Source organism: Adiantum capillus-veneris, chromosome 6 (assembly GCF_014529385.1).
Source record: "Adiantum capillus-veneris isolate H3 chromosome 6, ASM1452938v2, whole genome shotgun sequence".
In the NCBI taxonomy this organism is placed as follows: domain Eukaryota; kingdom Viridiplantae; phylum Streptophyta; class Polypodiopsida; order Polypodiales; family Pteridaceae; genus Adiantum; species Adiantum capillus-veneris.
Window position 1 is genome coordinate 103581401 of NC_140936.1, and position 20023 is coordinate 103601423.

The following is a 20023-nucleotide window of genomic DNA, read 5'->3' on the forward strand; positions in this document are numbered from 1 at the left end:
TTTTCTATTTGGCAATTTGATGGTCAGAGCAATTTTTCATGCTAAGCTTACGACTAAGCAATATTACCTGGTTTGTAAGAGGTTGCTTATGATTCGTAAGTTGTCAATCAAGGTGTAGGTGAGATTGACAAACCCCTATTTAAGCTTGATCAAGGCGGCACCAGCGCTCACATATCCCAATTAAAATGTAAATTTCTTGGTTGAAAATGAAAAATTGTAATTTATGTCAAGATAGCAACAAATGATTATGCATGCATGATGGGTGCCATAGAGAGAGTATGATGGGTGTAATAAAGTGGGAGACATTTATATAGTTAGGAAAAATGATTTTTACCTTTCCACCGTTTGTTGTATCTAAATTCTTGGAGTATTTATGAGTAAAAAAGGAAACCTCGTGTAGGCTAGATACGCAGATAGATAGATAGGGACATAGTTAAATGGATAGATAGATAGAGACATAGTTAAATAGATAGATAGACAGATACGTAGATAGATAGAGACATAGGACAGAGATAGATGTATAGATACATGATAGGAAAGTAGATGGAGAGAGACACACATAAAACATTAGATCTACAGATACACGATCAGAGACTTTGGTCACAAACCAAAGTCACTAATTAAGCAAAAGTGTTGGTCAAAATAGTTGACTATTTGCACCATTTTCGAGTCTATGCAAATTTTTACAGGATTCTTTGGATAAATAAGTGGAATAGCACAATATATAGCCAAATAACATATTTTCTTGTTGGTAGTTTTTTTGCCAACATCATTAGTTGGTACAGTCCGATCTCTTGAGACACAACACATAGAGAGAGGCTTAAAGATTCCCCTTGTAAGAAACGCTACATACATCAATCGTATGCTCATGAGGAGCAAAGATTGAAAGATTTTCTAGGTAGGGCCTCTTCCTTTGGACTTGTCTACTACGACTACTTGCTAGCTATTTGAAACAAGATGGTTTTTATTGCTCACTGTATTGTTTTTTGATTCAAGCTCTTAGGACAATTGAACCTATGGGAATGTTGATTGATACCATTTCTTATCGTGGAAAACATTGTATACTTCATCCTGCCTACTAGTTCACACTCACCTATCAATTCGGTTTGTCCCACCCCGTTGCCTTTGGCATTAGTTTGTAGATGGAGAACAGGAAAATGAGACACATGAACTCTCACATGCACACATATCAAGAAAGCCAAATAGAAATACCCATGCTATCAAGTATTGCCTTTCCTCTTCTTTGGTCTCTGTGCACACATCTACTTGATAGCGTCCCATTATGGAGACGGTTGTTTCTTGCACACCATGCCCAATTATAACAAAAAAACTTGTAATATGGGTGTGATGAAATAAAAATGCCACTCTATTATCCCTTTCCTTCCAAGTGCACTCATGTGGGTCAATTTACCCTCTTCTTTTCGCTATCATGAATAACGATCTTTTCCACTCTCAAGTATTTGTAGCTTTTTCACATACCTTGCTTGCTCCAAGAATAAAATGAAAGTGTCTTCATCATTACCCAATTCACAGAGTACAATAGTAGTTCGCATGTGTGTGAAATAGAAGTTCCTTAAGCAATATTTGCCAATCTTCTATTTAAGTGTCGAACAAAAAGCATGGGGTGTCAGACGTTCATGTCTTCATGAGAGAGCTATTCACTTTTAGACAACATTTTTTCTCAAATTGCTAGTTTACAGTGATAATCTTAGGAATATGGGGATTAATGTACTTGTAAGTAGGTGAAAAACCACGACACACATCACAATTTAAAAAAGAATATCCTGTCGAGAAGATGATTGGTAACACATTACGACAAATTACATGCAACCTTGTTTTTCTATTTGGCAATTTGATGGTCAGAGCAATTTTTCATGCTAAGCTTACGACTAAGCAATATTACCTGGTTTGTAAGAGGTTGCTTATGATTCGTAAGTTGTCAATCAAGGTGTAGGTGAGATTGACAAACCCCTATTTAAGCTTGATCAAGGCGGCACCAGCGCTCACATATCCCAATTAAAATGTAAATTTCTTGGTTGAAAATGAAAAATTGTAATTTAGATCAAGATAGCAACAAATGATTATGCATGCATGATGGGTGCCATAGAGAGAGTATGATGGGTGTAATAAAGTGGGAGACATTTATATAGTTAGGAAAAATGATTTTTACCTTTCCACCGTTTGTTGTATCTAAATTCTTGGAGTATTTATGAGTAAAAAAGGAAACCTCGTGTAGGCTAGATACGCAGATAGATAGATAGGGACATAGTTAAATGGATAGATAGATAGAGACATAGTTAAATAGATAGATAGACAGATACGTAGATAGATAGAGACATAGGACAGAGATAGATGTATAGATACATGATAGGAAAGTAGATGGAGAGAGACACACATAAAACATTAGATCTACAAATACACGATCAGAGACTTTGGTCACAAACCAAAGTCACTAATTAAGCAGAAGTGTTGGTCAAAATAGTTGACTATTTGCACCATTTTCGAGTCTATGCAAATTTTTACAGGATTATTTGGATAAATAAGTGGAATAGCACAATATATAGCCAAATAACATATTTTCTTGTTGGTAGTTTTTTTGCCAACATCATTAGTTGGTACAGTCCGATCTCTTGAGAGACAACACATAGAGAGAGGCTTAAAGATTCCCCTTGTAAGAAACGCTACATACATCAATCGTATGCTCATGAGGAGCAAAGATTGAAAGCTTTTCTAGGTAGGGCCTCTTCCTTTGGACTTGTCTACTACGACTACTTGCTAACTATTTGAAACAAGATGGTTTTTATTGCTCACTTTATTGTTTTTTGATCCAAGCTCTTAGGACAATTGAGCCTATGGGAATGTTGATTGATACCATTTTTTATCGTGGAAAACATTGTATACTTCATCCTGCCTACTAGTTCACACTCACCTATCAATTCGGTTTGTCCCACCCCGTTGCCTTTGGCATTAGTTTGTAGATGGAGAATAGGAAATGAGACACATGAACTCTCACATGCACACATATCAAAAAAGACAAATAGAAATACCCATGCTATCAAGTATTGCCTTTCCTCTTCTTTTGGTCTCTATGCACACATCTACTTGATCGCGTCCCATTATGGAGACGGGTTGTTTCTTGCACACCATGTCCAATTATAACAAAAAAACTTGTAATATGGGTGTGATGAAATAAAAATGCCACTCTATTATCCCTTTTCCTTCCAAGTGCACTCATGTGGGTCAATTTACCCTCTTCTTTTCGCTATCATGAATAGCAATCTTTTCCACTCTCAAGTATTTGTAGCTTTTTCACATACCTTCCTTGCTCCAAGAATAAAATGAAAGTGTCTTCATCATTACCCAATTCACAGAGTACAATAGTAGTTCGCATGTGTGTGAAATAGAAGTTCCTTAAGCAATATTTGCCAATCTGCTATTTGAGTGCCGAACAAAAAGCATGGGGTGTCAGACGTTCATGTATTCATGAGAGAGCTATTCACTTTTAGACAACATTTTTTCTCAAATTGCTAGTTTAGAGTGATAATCTTAGGAATATGGGGATTAATGTACTTGTAAGCAGGTGAAAAACCACGACACACATCACAATTTAAAAAATAATATCCTGTCGAGAAGATGATTGGTAACACATTACGACAAATTACATCAAACCTTGTTTTTCTATTTGGCAATTTGATGGTCAGAGCAATTTATCATGCTAAGCTTACGACTAAGCAATATTACCTGGTTTGTAAGAGGTTGCCTATGATTCGTAAGTTGTCAATCATGGTGTAGGTGAGATTGACAAACCCCTATTTAAGCTTGATCAAGGCGGCACCAGCGCTCACATATCCCAATTAAAATGTAAATTTCTTGGTTGAAAATGAAAATTTGTAATTTATGTCAAGATAGCAACAAATGATTATGCATGCATGATGGGTGCCATAGAGAGAGTGTGATGGGTGTAATAAAGTGGGAGACATTTATATAGTTAAGGAAAATGATTTTTACCTTTCCACCGTTTGTTGTATCTAAATTCTTGGAGTATTTATGAATAAAAAAAGAAACCTCATGTAGGCTAGATGCGCAGATAGATAGATAGAGACATAGTTAAATAGATACATGGATAGATAGATAGATAGATACATAGTTAAATAGATAGATAGACAGATACGTAGATAGATAGAGACATAGTTAAATAGATACATAGGACACAGATAGATGTATAGATACATGATAGGAAAGTAGATGGAGAGACACACATAAAACATTAGATCTACAGATACACGACAGAGACTTTGGTCACAAACCAAAGTCACTAATTAAGCAAAAGTGTTGGTCAAAATAGTTGACTATTTGCACCATTTTCGAGTCTATGCAAATTTTTACAGGATTATTTGGATAAATAAGTGGAATAGCACAATATATAGCCAAATAACATATTTTCTTGTTGGTAGTTTTTTTGCCAACATCATTAGTTGGTACAGTCGGATCTCTTGAGAGACAACACATAGAGAGAGGCTTAAAGATTCCCCTTGTAAGAAACGCTACATACATCAATCGTATGCTCGTGAGGAGCAAAGATTGAAAGCTTTTCTAGGTAGGGCCTCTTCCTTTGGACTTGTCTACTACGACTACTTGCTAACTATTTGAAACAAGATGGTTTTTATTGCTCACTTTATTGTTTTTTGATCCAAGCTCTTAGGACAATTGAACCTATGGGAATGTTGATTGATACCATTTTTTATCGTGGAAAATATTGTATACTTCATCCTGCCTACTAGTTCACACTCACCTATCAATTCGGTTTGTCCCACCCCGTTGCCTTTGGCATTAGTTTGTAGATGGAGAACAGGAAAATGAGACACATGAACTCTCACATGCACACATATCAAGAAAGCCAAATAGAAATACCCATGCTATCAAGTATTGCCTTTCCTCTTCTTTTGGTCTCTGTGCACACATCTACTTGATAGCGTCCCATTATGGAGACGGGTTGTTTCTTGCACACCATGCCCAATTATAACAAAAAAACTTGTAATATGGGTGTGATGAAATAAAAATGCCACTCTATTATCCCTTTTCCTTCCAAGTGCACTCATATGGGTCAATTTACCCTCTTCTTTTCGCTATCATGAATAGCAATCTTTTCCACTCTCAAGTATTTGTAGCTTTTTCACATACCTTCCTTGCTCCAAGAATAAAATGAAATTGTCTTCATCATTACCCAATTCACAGAGTACAATAGTAGTTCGCATGTGTGTGAAATAGAAGTTCCTTAAGCAATATTTGCCAATCTGCTATTTAAGTGTCGAACAAAAAGCATGGGGTGTCAGACGTTCATGTCTTCATGAGAGAGCTATTCACTTTTAGACAACATTTTTTCTCAAATTGCTAGTTTACAGTGATAATCTTAGGAATATGGGGATCAATGTACTTGTAAGCAGGTGAAAAACCACGACACAGATCACAATTTAAAAAAGAAATCTATGATCTTCACACATAATTTTTGTTTTGTGTTAGGAGTCGACGATGGGTATCCTTCGTCGTCTCCCCAAAACAAAGAAAAAAAAGATATGTACAAATTAAGTACAAAAGAGAAAGAGAGAACAAGGAATTCAATTGCACCCATACCCCTAGGGCAGACACTTTTGTCACTAGGAGATGCACATAAGAATTTCTCTTTGAGAGAGGCTGCCACACTCTTATGTACTACCTATAGCTCATACCTTATCAATTGGGAATTGCTTTTTAAGTTTATTGGGCTTCCTTTATAAGGTGCTTGGGATCTAGCTTTAAGACAAGATATCATAACAGTGGCTTGAGATAGAGTAGGTGGTTGGCTTGGAGCATGGCAATGAGTTCTGTTTTGGGGTTTAAAAGCTAGCTTCTCATATATTAATAGAAACATTACATGTTCATTTCAATAAGCTCATTTTGTGTCGTAAGAGAATATTTGCCTGTATAGATACTTTCAAAGAGCACCATCTTGATGTGATGATTATTTCTTCTTGGGTACTTATGATTGATGGATAAATTAGGCATGTGCAACAACTACTCTACTAGCAAAAACATAAAATCTTTTCGAACAACCAAAGAAAGGTCTTTTTTAAATTAAATTTTGGCCTACATTAGGCCTTAATAGGCTCGCGGAACTCTTGGAGAAACTATGGATTATTGAATTGAGCTTGTTGTGAGCAATCTTTGAACCAATTGAATTGAGCTTGTTGTGAGTAAAACGGTGTAGAAACATAAAATCTTTTTGAACAACCAAAGAAAGGTCTTTTTTAAATTAAATTTTGGCCTACGTTAGGCCTTAATAGGCTCGTGGAACTCTTGGAGAAGCTATGGATTATTGAATTGAGCTTGTTGTGAGCAATCTTTGAACCAATTGTTTTTGTTAAATTAAGCCGCATGGTGAAGTCAATGCAGAAATATCCAAAGATTAACTTTTGAAGTAAATTAGAGTCCTTTTCATTTCCTTGAAAGTTTCTATGTTTTTCAATCTTTTCTTTCTAGCAAAAGGAATCAAAAGGGCAGAATTAGTGGATTGAATTCATAACCATAGTCTTTTTTCTAGAAGATTTCACCTAATTAAAAAAGTAGGCTTTAATTGAGAATGTGTCTACAACTTTTATCGAAACAACTTTATATCCAATACTCACGATTAAAATAGATTCCCATTTGGTGTTTGTTGACCATGGCCTTCGAAACTACCCAAACACATGCCTTCACAACCAACAAGAAAAAGAAGGTATAGCTCTTTGTATGCGCCACTTCTTGAGAGCGTCTTCCATTCAACTTTGATTATAGAGTGAGCACTACACCAACAATTATCCCCTTTGCACTCCCCATTTGGTAGCACTAAAGGCTCCCCGATATTATGTGGCCCTCTTTTTCTTATATTAGGTTCTAAGTTGTTCTTCTTGCAACACCACAACCCATTGTAGAACTCCGCCAAAGGGATATGCTTCATTATGATCAACTTGTGATTTGACTCTAAAATAAAATTTTCCCCCATGCACATATGGATGAAAGTTTGAGAAGGCCTATACCAATGTTAGTAATTGTTTCTAGTGGTTGAATCTTTCATCTCGGATATTCTAAGGATTTTGTCACAAAAGACCGGTATTTTGATAATCTTGTTGAAGGCTCCCAAGTTGACATCCATCTGCACTAAACAGTGTCTTTTTCACAGTCAGATGCATATTGTCAAACCTATCTTGACCCTATGGTAACTATTTTTAAGTTGTATCTTTCTTTAGCAACAACTTAGAAGCAATGAGCCAATGGCTAGATGGGGTGACAATTTGCATTGCCTTTGAATTTTCTATGATTGGGAAAGCTCTAATTGTTGCCAAGATGCCCCCCTTTGCAAACTTTAATCTACGAACTTGACTTATGTTGCCTCCCATTTGTAGATGCCTGTTGTTTTCATTCTATTTGGAGTGATAGCATGCTACAATATGGCCATTTAGTACAATCTTGGCAAAAAAGTACTCAAAAAGAGATAATGAAAGGTAATTATATAGAATTTTGAGAATTACTTCCTGCATTCAACACCCTAAAAATGCCTTCTTTTCTATTGAAGAGGATTATTTGAAATATTTAGGCTCTAGGACCTTTATCAAGATCAAAAGTTATTAGTATCATCCATCATTCATCAAGGTGAAAAAGCAGATGATATGATGATGCATTGCGTAGCTTAAGTCTTTTTAACAAGGTGAGAATTTGAGGCCCAATCACTATTAGGTTGTATTTTTCCCTTTCACTAAATTTTTGCTTCTACTTGCAAGGATAATTATCTCAACTTCAAGAAGAGATCCGCACTACATTGTGGTTCTCATGGTTTTTGCATCTCATGTCCTAATCTGATTGGATATTCGGAAATCTAGTATCAAAGCGGCTTTTTGTTTTCAGTAAAATTGTGTAGAAGAGTTTAAACATGTATTTAGTTTGGTTTTTGTAGACTACTATTTGTGGAGGATGATGAAAAAGGGAAGGGCATTCAAGAATAAAAAGAATACTTTTGCAAGATCTTCTCAGAGCCAATCATGGGGGAGAATATGGCATGAGAGATGTGAAAAGTGAGTGTCGTTGCAACAGTAGCATCAAAAATGTGAAAGGATCATTTTGTGCATTTTTCTCACTAGCAACTCTCTGCTAGTCAGAAGTGCACTTTGGATGTCCATGTCGAAAGGGACCAAATTGGGCTTATTTGGCACATTATCTAATGGAAGTAAACCGTGCATCTTGGGATTTTCCTAAAGACATTCAAAAGTTCTCTTCTCAAGGCTATGTGTATGTGTGCGAATAAGAAGAGGAAACTTGTAGAACCTTTCTATCACCCAATGTGGTAGATTGGCTATCTCAACTCTCTCTTGAGTACTAGGTCCTGTTCAAGTTGTATCACATAGATCTTTAAGGTCTCTTGGCATCATTCCTATGACATAAAAAGTTATATTCTGTTTTCTCTCCTGTCGGTATTGAATACCAACTCCTATACATTGTGTGCCTCTAGTGACTTCATCAAACATGCACGGCCCTTGGTCTCAAACTCTCTGAGCTAGATAGTGTTGCATTCTAGGCAGTAAAAAAAATGGATTCTATCATTGACAAATCAGCCCCGAAGATAGCTTATCCCTATTTGAGTTTAGTGATATCCCAAAATTCTACTCGGCAAAATTATGAATTACTTCTTGGTTGAGCATACCAATAATGTTTAGTGTCTATATTGTTGCACATTCCATGGATTACAATGCCTTCGAGGATAGCATGCACATGCAGGTGCACACACGACACACACAATGCATACATGGATCTATACGCATTTGTGTTCATCTATGAGTGTGTGTGTGTGTGTGTGTGTGTGTGTGTGTGAGAGAGAGAGAGAGAGAGAGAGAGAGAGAGAGAGAGAGAGAGAGAGGAATGTGGGTCTGGAATGGAAGAAAAGCAATTCCGAAATCTGGAACAAATAACTTGTTCTCCCGTTTCCCATTTTCCAGAACATGCATTGATTGCATTCCCACAAGGGACCACACTCCCTTGGCAAGGAAAATAATCCACTAATTCTTTGTTATTTTGTGACCTGGCTTTTCAGTTCATGGACCCTCTAGAGCTACAAAGACACCCTCATCCTTCTTGGAGGTCACCTTGACCATACATTTGCCATATGCATATCCAGGCATTATTGAGAGGCATAGAGTATAGCTCCTACAAGGTTCTTAGAAAAGAAAGATTAGCAGCCCATGAGAAAGAGAAAAGAATGTTTTAAAGTGGTAGGAGCAATCCCAAAAGATTTAAAGATCTCTCTCTCTCTCTCTCTCTCTCTCTCTCTCTCTCTCTCTCTCTCTCACACACACACACACACACACACACACACACACACCTTTTTAGTGTTAAAATTAAACTTGCAATAATTACAACACCGAAATGGGGGAAGAAGGCCAGAAACAGTCATAGAGGGTTTCAAGCTACTGTATTGAAATGTCTTCCAACTGGAAACAATCACAAAGAGACTGAAGGAGCTGAATATGAAAGTGTGGGCAGGGTAAAACCAAAGAACTGCTACCACGACGCAAACCTGCTGAAGATGGTTGGGTCCACACCTCAGGTAAACATGTTTGCATACCCCACCCAATACCCTCCCTAACATAAAAGAAAAACCGCTGCCAAAGGGGTACTCCTAGGCCCCATTCCCATACACTTTGAAGCCTCTAGGGCCTTAGTCGTGAAAATTGTCTTGATAGTACTTTCTCAATAACAAAGGAGAAATCAGTATATTGTCTTGATAGTACTTTCTCAATAACAAAGGAAGAAATCAGTATCTAGTACAATACAGCTTCTGCAATCGGCAGCCATATAGCAATAGCAGTGTCTTATCCCTTGAGCTTATACTTGGTTATTTTGATACCACGAAACGGTGTTCTAGATTGCTGATAGCAACAGGACAAGACTCCTTCTCATCATACTCGGTAAAATCTCCCTCTGTAAGATCTATGTCTAGAAACTTGGTCCCTGATGCCTGCATGGTCAGAAAATTAACGACGAATAATTGGTGACAAATAATCCACCAATATTAATTAAAGGACCATTATGAGGGAAAGAGAATGTAGAGAAAATCACATTTAATTGACTAAATGTTTTAACAGGTTAAATAATACATGAGTTAAGGCTTGGCATTCTCTACAAAGGGGACGAGGTTTATACTTTTATGACTGCATTGAACATGAACAGAAGAGAATATTTTAATGATGCCTTGCAAGTTACCTGCATCTTACGTGAAACATCAGTACATGCCCAATCAATGAGAAGGTAAATGACACCAAGGACTGTCAATGACGCCTTGCAGGTTACCTGCATCTTACGTGAAACATGCGGCACATGCCCAATCAATGAAAAGGTAAATGACACCAAGGTTTGTCAATGACTGGCTACGACTACTTGAGCATAAGCTGAGGAAAAGCCTGAATCTCCTAGAGTTCGAGGGTAGCAGCAGATGACATGCAAGAGTTCCATATGCATTGGGTGTACAATCATGCGCAGACCTAACCAGCTCCATCAAGTACTGTCCATGCCATTGCATATGCAGCTGTATGTCTTACTGCTGCACCAGAGCTAACTTTTCCCATCTTCAGTCTGGCTTCGTAATTATTTTTTGCTATATTTTACAAAGGGTCTAGCCCTCCTTTTTTGATTGAATGATTGAGAGAGAGAGAGAGAGAGAGAGAGAGAGAGAGAGAGAGAGAGAGATGAATTTATCATCCTTGTGAGGGGATCAAACATGCATACAAGAGTGTCTCCTCTCACCATGGGGAGGGAACCGGTTGTTACATCGAGGTAACAACCCATAGGTCGGTATGACTGGGCAAGTCCTAGTGGCTGGATGGGGACCACCTTAGGATTACAAAACAAGATAAGACAAGAAGGGGTGTAGTTGTAGAAGGCTTGGGATAGCGGAACTCCTGTATGCTAGTGGCTGGATGGGGACAACCTTACGATTACAAAACACGATCAGACGAGAAGGGATGTAGAGGCTAGGGATAGGGGAACTCCTGTATGATTGCCTTCCCTCCGCGATATACCACCCACTTGCCTTTGGCTTGCACCACGTGTACTTTCTTGAGCTCTTTGTGTTTGCATTTGAGTTGTAGTGGGGGTGAGTTCCTCTACAATCCAAAACTTCGTGTCTTTGAGAAGACATGATTGTTGGAGTAGCCGGAGCTGACCTTCCCCATGAATTCAAGAATGGCGTGCCTCCTTGGCATAAGCTTATTGGGGCCCTTGGAAATCCATCTCCGGATGTAGTTATATGATGCCTGAGCTCCTGCATCTCGCGGGTAAACTCTCCAAGAGACTCCAAAGCACTAAAGTCCCTCTCCAGTCTGTAGATCCAAGCAATGAACCTGTCCAAGAAGAGATCCAAGATCCTCTCCCTAAGTCCATGAAGATGCTCGTGTAAGAAAGTGATCTGACGTGTCGAGGTCAAGTGGTAAGTGTTTGCACCCAAGATGGTGGTGTCCTCTCTGGAAATGTCAGAATCCCATATGCCATGAGCATGGCCATATCTCGTGTGAACTCCTCTAATGAGTGCATAGGTGTGTCCATAGCAAACCACAAGTCACCATCCCCTGTAGAGTGCGCAACCGCCGAATGATGGCTGGAATGAATGGATCTCCCAAGGATCATACGCCCGTAGATGATCAAGCCGATGTCGAAGATACCGTGTACTCCAGTAGTCACTAAGAGACCGCACGGACCACCATCGGATGGTGTCCTGGTAGGAGGTAACTTCATCCTCTGTAAAAAGCACAAGCCAAGTGTCTGTTGTCCATCCAAAAACGCAACTGCGAAGTGATAAAAACGCTGCTGTCCAGCGATTTTCAGCGTGCTCGTACGCTCCCGGCAAGGTCCGGAGCGGTGCAGAGGTTGTGCGGAGGGTGGGGAATCAATGTCAGAACCCAAATTGGGCTGAAATCAGAGAAAACAGCAGGGGTTAAAGATTGAAATCTGACGGAAATGGAGAAGATACGGGCCGGCAAGGCACCAGACGCCGAGCCGGTGTGTCAAAAGGCAAGATCGGGGGTGCCTTGCTGCCCAAAAATGCAGCAGGTCCCAAAAACGCAGATTTGGCTGAAAACGCAAATGGAGCAGAGGGGTTTTCCGGCGACGAAAAGTCCCAAAAAGGGTAGCGCCGGCAGCCACAAGCAAAGACGCCAAGTATGGAGACAAAAAACACAGGTGGAAAGGGTCCTCCGCAATGAAAACTTTCTAAGTTCCATCACTTGCTTGCCTTTTGCAAAACGCTGGCTGATCTGATCTTCTTGGGAGGAGAGCCTGAAGCTGCTGATACCATGTGAGAGTGTCACAAAGTGATGATGTGGCTACCGAGAGCAGAAACCCTAATTTGCAAAAACCCTAATTTCTGGAAACCCTAACCCTAACTGCTGGCTGAAACCCTAAAACAGGCGCCATGTGGCAACAGTATGGGCCTCCGGATTTTACGGCGCTGAAAAGCAGCCCTTTGGGCGACGCAATTTGGCAGAGAGAGTGAGGGAGAGACTACATTGCTTTAAATTTATTTTTTTAAAAGCCCTATAGAGGGTTTGAGAGAGAAATTTTGCTTTTGATTTTGAAAGCTTTTGGGGCTTTGCTTTTGGGCATCCCTTGTAATCTTTAAATTGGCGGTTTAGGGCTCACTCTGCAAAGAATCTGGACGTAGAGTCTGAGAGTGAAACCCTAACCGCTCTCTTGTACTTTGACATTGATTTAATACATAAAGAAATACCGAAAGGGGCGCCAATCTTTGGAGCCAATATGGAGCCAATATCTCTAGGCACAGAACTCCGCCGGGCCAGTGCAAATCTATTGTGATCTGTGAATTGTTTTGAAGTGGTTATTTTGTGCTCTCGTGATTGATTCTTGACTTGGAGTGTCCAAGTCTGTTTGAGTGGTATCAAAGCACGGCCGATTTCTCTTCTACGGGAAATCCGATCCCCAAATTATTTTTTTTCTTCCGCGGCACCTATGGCTTCACGCAAGGATCAGTCGACTCCCACTGCATCTGGAGATGCGGGCAGGGATCACAACGAAGATTCCGGCAGAGAGTATGGCCCACCTCGGCCAATTCAGGCGGAGTGACGAGAGATGGAGCATCGTCAATTGATCGGTGATGCAACAAAAATGATGCTCAATTTTGCGAATGATCGAAAATTTGCAAAATATATCTTTTCAGGAAGTGCACGAGCAATGGCAGAAAACCACAACACCACCCCCGAAACCTGCTCTCAAGAAACCTTCTGCTCACAAGAAATATTCAGAGAAGGAATTAGAAGAGGTGGTTGATGCACGCATTGCTCAGCTTTTTGATGTGCAAAAGAAAGCCAAAAAGCACGGCAAAAAGCAAAAGAAAGGCACTGACTTCCCAAGTTATTTGGGTCGTCAATCGACATTTGACAAAGCAAAGAAACAGAAGAAGCGTGTTCACTTTGACGGAGTACCCAGTTCTTCTTCTTCTTCTTCTTCTGACAGTTCTTCTAGCTCTTCAGATTCGAGCGAAGAAGATAGAAAAGGTAAAAAGCGAAGCAAGAAACAACGCTTCGGAACGGGCAAGAAAAAGGCGAAGAAGACTAAATCTCGCCCAGTGACTGACAATTCTACTGAGGACTCGTGTACAGACAATTTAGACTCCGATGACAGAAACTTTTATGCGAACAAGAAGAATTTTTATAAAGCCAACCCGTTTGATTTTTGGAAGATAAAAGTAAGAAAGTCCGAGAGTTTAAGGAAGGTGGACACTCCATCAAATTTGATACTTTTTCAGGATATTCAGATGCTTCGAAGGCTTTGTCTTTTATACAGCAGTTTGACATTGCTTTCGCGGGAGGACGCTACTCAGAGCACTCCAAGATTTGGAGAGCTACCTCTTACTTTAAGGGGAATGCTCGCACTTGGTGGTCCACACTTCTTTTAAACAAAACTGTGCCAGTTAAATGGCTGAAATTTAAGAGGCTTTTTATTTCTTCTTGGTTGACGCAAGAGTATGAACGCGATATACAAGCTGCTTGGAACCATCTTCGGATGACCAAGAAAGATACAATAAATGCTTACTGTGAGAGATTCTGGAGCTCTTTTCTACCCGCCTCTTCATTCAAAAAGATCTCGTTCAGAGAACAGATTGAGCGGTTCACCTTGGGTCTACCTACAAAGATCCGAGATCACTCCTTGGAGCAGAAGTCAGCTTCTATTCAGGAGTTGATGAGTCATGCGAAGCGGGGGCTTAGCCATTAACTCTGGCAGTCTGACCTAACCCACAGATGAGGCCATGAGACAACGAGCCGAACAAACTTCTAGGAATGAAAGTAGAAAGAAAAAGAGCAATCCAGAGAAAAAGGATGCACGACCCAAGCTTACTCCTCAGGAGCGAGCTCGCTTCATCAAGGAGGGGAAGTGCTTTGGATGCGGGGAACATGGACATATCTCCGCGAAGTGCCCTGTAAAGGCACACAAAGAACAGAATGATAAGGACAACGACGGGCCTGAGAGTTCGAGAGCAGTTGAGGAACGTGGACGAAAAGGCAAGATGAAAACAGGACTGGTTCCAGATTGTGTGGGTACCGATCCCAACATCATGGACGAGAGTACAGAACTTTGCTGAGCTTGGGGCAAAGTGAAAGATCAAGAGGCCCTGATCTTCTTTGCTAGAGGAGCCAAGGCCAACTTCATTTCACCAAAATTGGCGGCGCGGCTCGAGATCACTCCCGATAAGATGGGACCACTTGCGAAGGCTGTTCTAGCGGCACCCGACAGGGACGTAGCCATTACACCTGTCATTGGCAAACTTCGGTTGCATTGTCAAGGGTATTTGGGGCATGAGGACTTCTTCATAATGCCTTTGGAGGGTTGTGATGTTCTCTTAGGGATTCCTTGGTACCACAAGAACAACGTCGTGGTCGATTATTGGGCGAGGAAAGCGACTTTGACAACAAAGAAGGGCAGAACCATTGTACTTGATATTAAACTGAAGGGCGAGTCTGTCCCTATTATATAGGCTTCGGCCATTCCAAAATTAATGAAATCCAGTCTGTTTGTTTACTCGATCTTTATGAAAGAATTGAGCGATAAGGATAGGACAAATATGTTTAAACTTGATAAAGAACGCCAAAATTTTCTCCACTCTCACGCCGATTGCTTCTCAGAAGGCCTACCAGGCGAGTTACCACCTGCTCCTCCTGAAGATCATACCCATTGATCTGATACCTGGACCGAACCAACCACCTTACCGTGTGAGCCGAGCACAGAATGAAGAGATTATGAACCAAGTAAAAGACCTTTTGGAAAAGGGTCTTGTCCAGCCTAGTGTTAGGAAATAAGACGTAGCTAAATAGATAATTGAGTAGATTACTTAATGGAGAGAGACAGATTTACATACACGAGATTATAGAGTAGAGAGAGAGAGTACACACGATATACGTGGTTCACCCAATGTGGGCTACATCCACGGGAAAGCAGCCACTCAATGGCTTTAGCACTTCAAAAGAAGAAGTAGTTTACAAAGGGATTAAACCCTTGATAGAGCTCTCGCCTTGCTTCACTCTCACCACCTCACACTCACCTTGTTGCATCAACTTCACACTATGAAATGTATGTAGAAATGGCCTCCTTTTATAGGCCAAAAGAGCTGCCCTCTCTTATGAGAGACAGCCATGTGTAGCCGCCCTTGTGCGAATAAGTCCAAATCGGACCCTCCAATCCGCCCATGTGTGGCCGCCCTTGAGAAGACAAGTCTGCTTTTGAATTCGGCCACCGGCCACCGGCCATTGACTTCCGACCATCGGCCATCGGCCATTGACTACCGGCCACCAACCAACCGACCGATTGTTTTCCGACCACTTTCTGGCCGCCATCTGGCCATAATATTCCGGCGAAAAAAAAAAGTCTCGGGGGCCTCTGTCCCCGAGGCCTCTAAAGTTGCCCCTGATTCTTGTCCGTGAAAATTTTGGTTTCCGGTGAGTGATTTTCCTTCACGCACGATGGCTTCTCCTCATAATGGGGGCCTTACAAATGTGCGCTTTTACCACAGAAAATTACAAGGGTAAATCAGGCTCCATACTTAACAATCTCCCACTTGGAGACTGATCTCCAAACCAAACCTGTGACTGCTTTCCATCCTGGCTTCTTATCCTTGAATGCCGATTGAAGATGAGCAAAAGCTCAACTTCTCCTTGTTGACCGCCTTTGTAAACATGTTTGCAGCATTTTCACTTGTATGCACCTTTCCTAGCTTTAGCTGTCCCTCTTCCAAAAGAGTGCGTATGAAGTGATATCTCACCTCAATGTGCTTTGTCCTTGAATGAAAGGCTGAGTTCTTCGCAAGATGGATAGCGCTTTGGCTATCACTGTACAAGACACAATTGTCTTGTTTGAATCCAAGCTCTTCTAAGAATCTGTGAAGCCACATAATTTCTTTGCTTGCCTCCGTCATTGCTACATACTCTGCTTCCGTGGTAGAAAGTGAAACCACTTTCTGCAGCTTTGAAGCCCAGCTTACTGCTGTGCCTCCAACCATGAACACATAGCCAATAGTGCTCCTTCGAGTATCTTTGTCACCTGCCATATCTGCATCAACATACCCTTCTAGAAAAATATCAGTTCCTCCAAAATACAAAGCATTTGTTGTTGTCCCTTTTAGATACCTAAGTATCCACTTCACAACTTGCCAATGCTCTTTACCTGGGTTGTCCATGAACCTACTCACAACTCCCACTGCATGTGCAATGTCTGGCCTTGTCCAGACCATAGCATACATTAGAGAACCTACCGCTGCAGCATATGGAACTTTAGACATATAGGCTATCTCCTCTTGTGTCTTTGGACACATATCCTTCGTTAGTTTAAAATGACCATCCAAAGGTGTAGAAACTGGTTTTGCATTTTGCATTGCAAACCTTTCTAGTACCTTCTTGATGTAATCTTCTTGAGATAGCTTTATTGTCTTCTTCGTCCTGTCCCTTGATACTTTCATACCAAGTATCCTCTTTGCAGCACCTAAATCTTTCATTGAAAAAGATTTGGACAGCTCCTCTTTTAGGTCTTTGATGTCCTGCATGTTAGCACTTGCAATTAACATGTCATCAACATACAACATTAGGATGATGAATTTCCAATCTCCCAAATTCTTCGTGTAGACGCAGTGATCCGAGTTGCATCTTGTGAATCCATGATCCAACATCCATCGATCAAACTTCAAGTACCATTGTCTTGATGCTTGCTTTAAACCATATAAGCTCTTCTTTAATCTGCAAACCATTTTCTCCTTACCTTTTACTTAATACCCCTTTGGTTGAAGCATGTAGATTTCCTCCTCTAAGTCACCATGAGAGAATGCCGTATTTACATCCATTTGCTCGAGATTTAGATCATGAGCAACCACAAGGCTTAAGACAAGCCTAATTGAGTTCATTTTTACAACAGGAGAAAATATTTCATTGAAGTCAATACCTTTGTTTTGAAAAAACCCTTTTACCACAAGCCTAGACTTGTATCTTTTCTTCCCACCTTCTTCTTCCTCCACCTTGTACACCCATTTGTTTTGAAGAGCCCGCTTACCTTTAAGCAACTCAACCAACTCCCATGTTTGGTTGCGATGTAGTGGGTCCATCTCCACTTGCATGCTCTTCGTCCATTCTTCTTTGGATTCATGTTGCATAGCTTCTTCGTATGATTCCGGCTCTCCAGAATCTGAGATCAAGAGATGGTTGAAGGAAGGAACAAACCTTTCTGGAGGTCTACTTGCTCTTGTAGATCTTCGGGGAATAGGTTGAGGCTCCTTATTTGGTTGACGTTGTTGCACATTGTCACCGTTTGCAGTCCTTGAGTCTTCACCGTCCTCAAGCTCCATGTACTCATCACCTGTTTCTTTTGTTTGTTTTCTTTCCAAGTAATCTTTGTACATATTTTGTTCGTTAAAAATTACATCCCTACTCCTTAAGATTTTACCATCTTCAGGATTCCATAGGCGATACCCAAAGTCACCTTCTCCATAGCCAATGAAGAAGCACTTTTTGGACTTTGCATCTAGCTTTGATCTTAGGCTTCTATCTATGTGCATGAAAGCCTCACACCCAAACACTTTGAGAAATGCATAATTCACCGGTTTACCTGTCCATGCCTCTTCTGGAACTCCCCCATCCAATGCCGTTGAGGGTGACCGATTGATTAAGTATACAGACGTACTTACAGCTTCCGCCCAAAGCTCAAGCGGTAGGCCTGCATGTAGCCGTATGCTTCGTGCTCGCTCCATGATTGTCATGTTCATCCTTTCCGAAATCCCATTTTGTTGAGGTGTCCTTGGGGTTGTCCTTTGCCTCCGAATGCCATTGCTAGCACAAAAGCTTTCAAAATCTTGGCTGCAATATTCGCCTCCATTGTCGGATCTGAGGCATTTAACCTTGGTACCTGTTTCATTCTCCACAAAGGCTTTCCACCTTTGAAAAATGGAAAATACATCGGATTTATTCTTCATGACATAAACCCATGTTTTTCTAGTCGCATCGTCTATGAATGTTACATAGTACAATGAGCCACCAAGTGATGGTGTACTTGCAGGACCCCAAACATCAGAATGAACCAACTCAAGTTTTTTATTTTTTCTTTCATTTCCTGATTTTTGAAATTTTACCCTCTTTTGTTTACCATAAACACAATCTTCACAGAACTCTAAGTCCACTTCTTTCAAACCTGGTAGAAGCTTCTTTGTTTGAAGGATTTGCATTCCTTTGGCACTCATATGCCCAAGTCGTTAGTGCCACACCGCACTGTCAACTTCTATAGTTGCTGCACAAGCTGAAGGTTGCGTGCTAACAGTACACAAGTAAAGTGTACCGACCTTTTCTCCCTTGGCAACCACCAAAGATCCCTTTGAGATCTTCCACCGTTTATTTCCGAATGCAATGTTGTGACCTTCATCGTCCAATTGTCCTGTAGAGATTAAATTTTTTCGAAGAGAAGGAACATGCCTAACATCTTTAAGCTTCCATTCATTTCCGTTAGCAGTTTTGACAGAAACTGTACCTTTGCCGACAATCTCACAAGCTTCATAATCTCCCAAGTATACATATCCAAAATTACCTTTGGTGTTGTCTTGGAAATGTTGCTTGTGTGGTGTCGCATGGAATGAAGCCCCGGAATCTACTATCCAGGAATTAGACACATTGTCTAATGAGAGAATTAGAGCATCTTGCTCTACTTTACCTGCCACATTGGCCTCCAATGTTGGCTTGTTGTCTTGAGACTCTGTCTCCTTCTTCTTCTTGGACCAGCAATCCTTCTTGACGTGGCCCTTCTTGCCGCAGTTCCAACATTCAAGAACTGACTTTGAGCGTGACTTGCTTCATCTTGAGTGATCACGACCCTTTTGGTTTTTGAACCTCTCCTTAGGCCTTCCTCTTGTTTCCACTGACAATGCAGCACTTGATGATTCTCCTGTGCTTCTCCTTCGTATTTCCTCGCTTAGGAGAACACCCACAACATCATCAAACTTAAGAGTATTTGTGCCAGAAATAGAATTACTTACAGCCATCACAAGGTTGTCCCAACTATTCGGTAGAGATGATAGTATAAGGAGAGCTCGCACTTCGTCATCGAAATTGATTTTCACCGATCGAAGTTGACTTATGTTTGTGTTAAAGTCATTTAGGTGTTCTGCAACTGAACCATTCTCTGCCATCTTTAGATTGAACAAGAGCTTCATAAGAAATACCTTATTGGATGCCGATGGTTTCTCGTAGAAGTCGTCAATTGACTTCATCAAGTCCTCCGTGGTCTTCATCTCCGAAACATTGAAGGCCACCGTTGACGCCAAGCTTAACCGGATTGTTCCCAGTGCCTTTCGATCAAGGACAATCCATGCTTCATCTACCATTGTTGCGGGCTTCTTCGCAAGACCGCCTAGTGGCAAATAGAGGTCCTTCTGGTAGAGATAGTCTTCAATCTGCATCTTCCAATGTTGGTAGTTTTTGCCGTTGAA

The 20023-nt window shown here is 40.7% G+C and overlaps 1 protein-coding gene across 1 annotated transcript in view; it reads right to left on the reverse strand.

Moving 5' to 3' along the window:
- Positions 1-9386: 9386 nt before the first annotated feature.
- The window catches only part of LOC147456010 (uncharacterized), a 90849-nt gene continuing 80212 nt past the window's right edge, over positions 9387-20023 (reverse strand). The window contains exon 4 of the mRNA XM_086514596.1: positions 9387-10021. Coding sequence (XP_086370722.1) covers positions 9899-10021 — 123 coding nt within the window. The 3' untranslated portion in view covers positions 9387-9898. The remainder of the gene's footprint in view (positions 10022-20023) is intronic.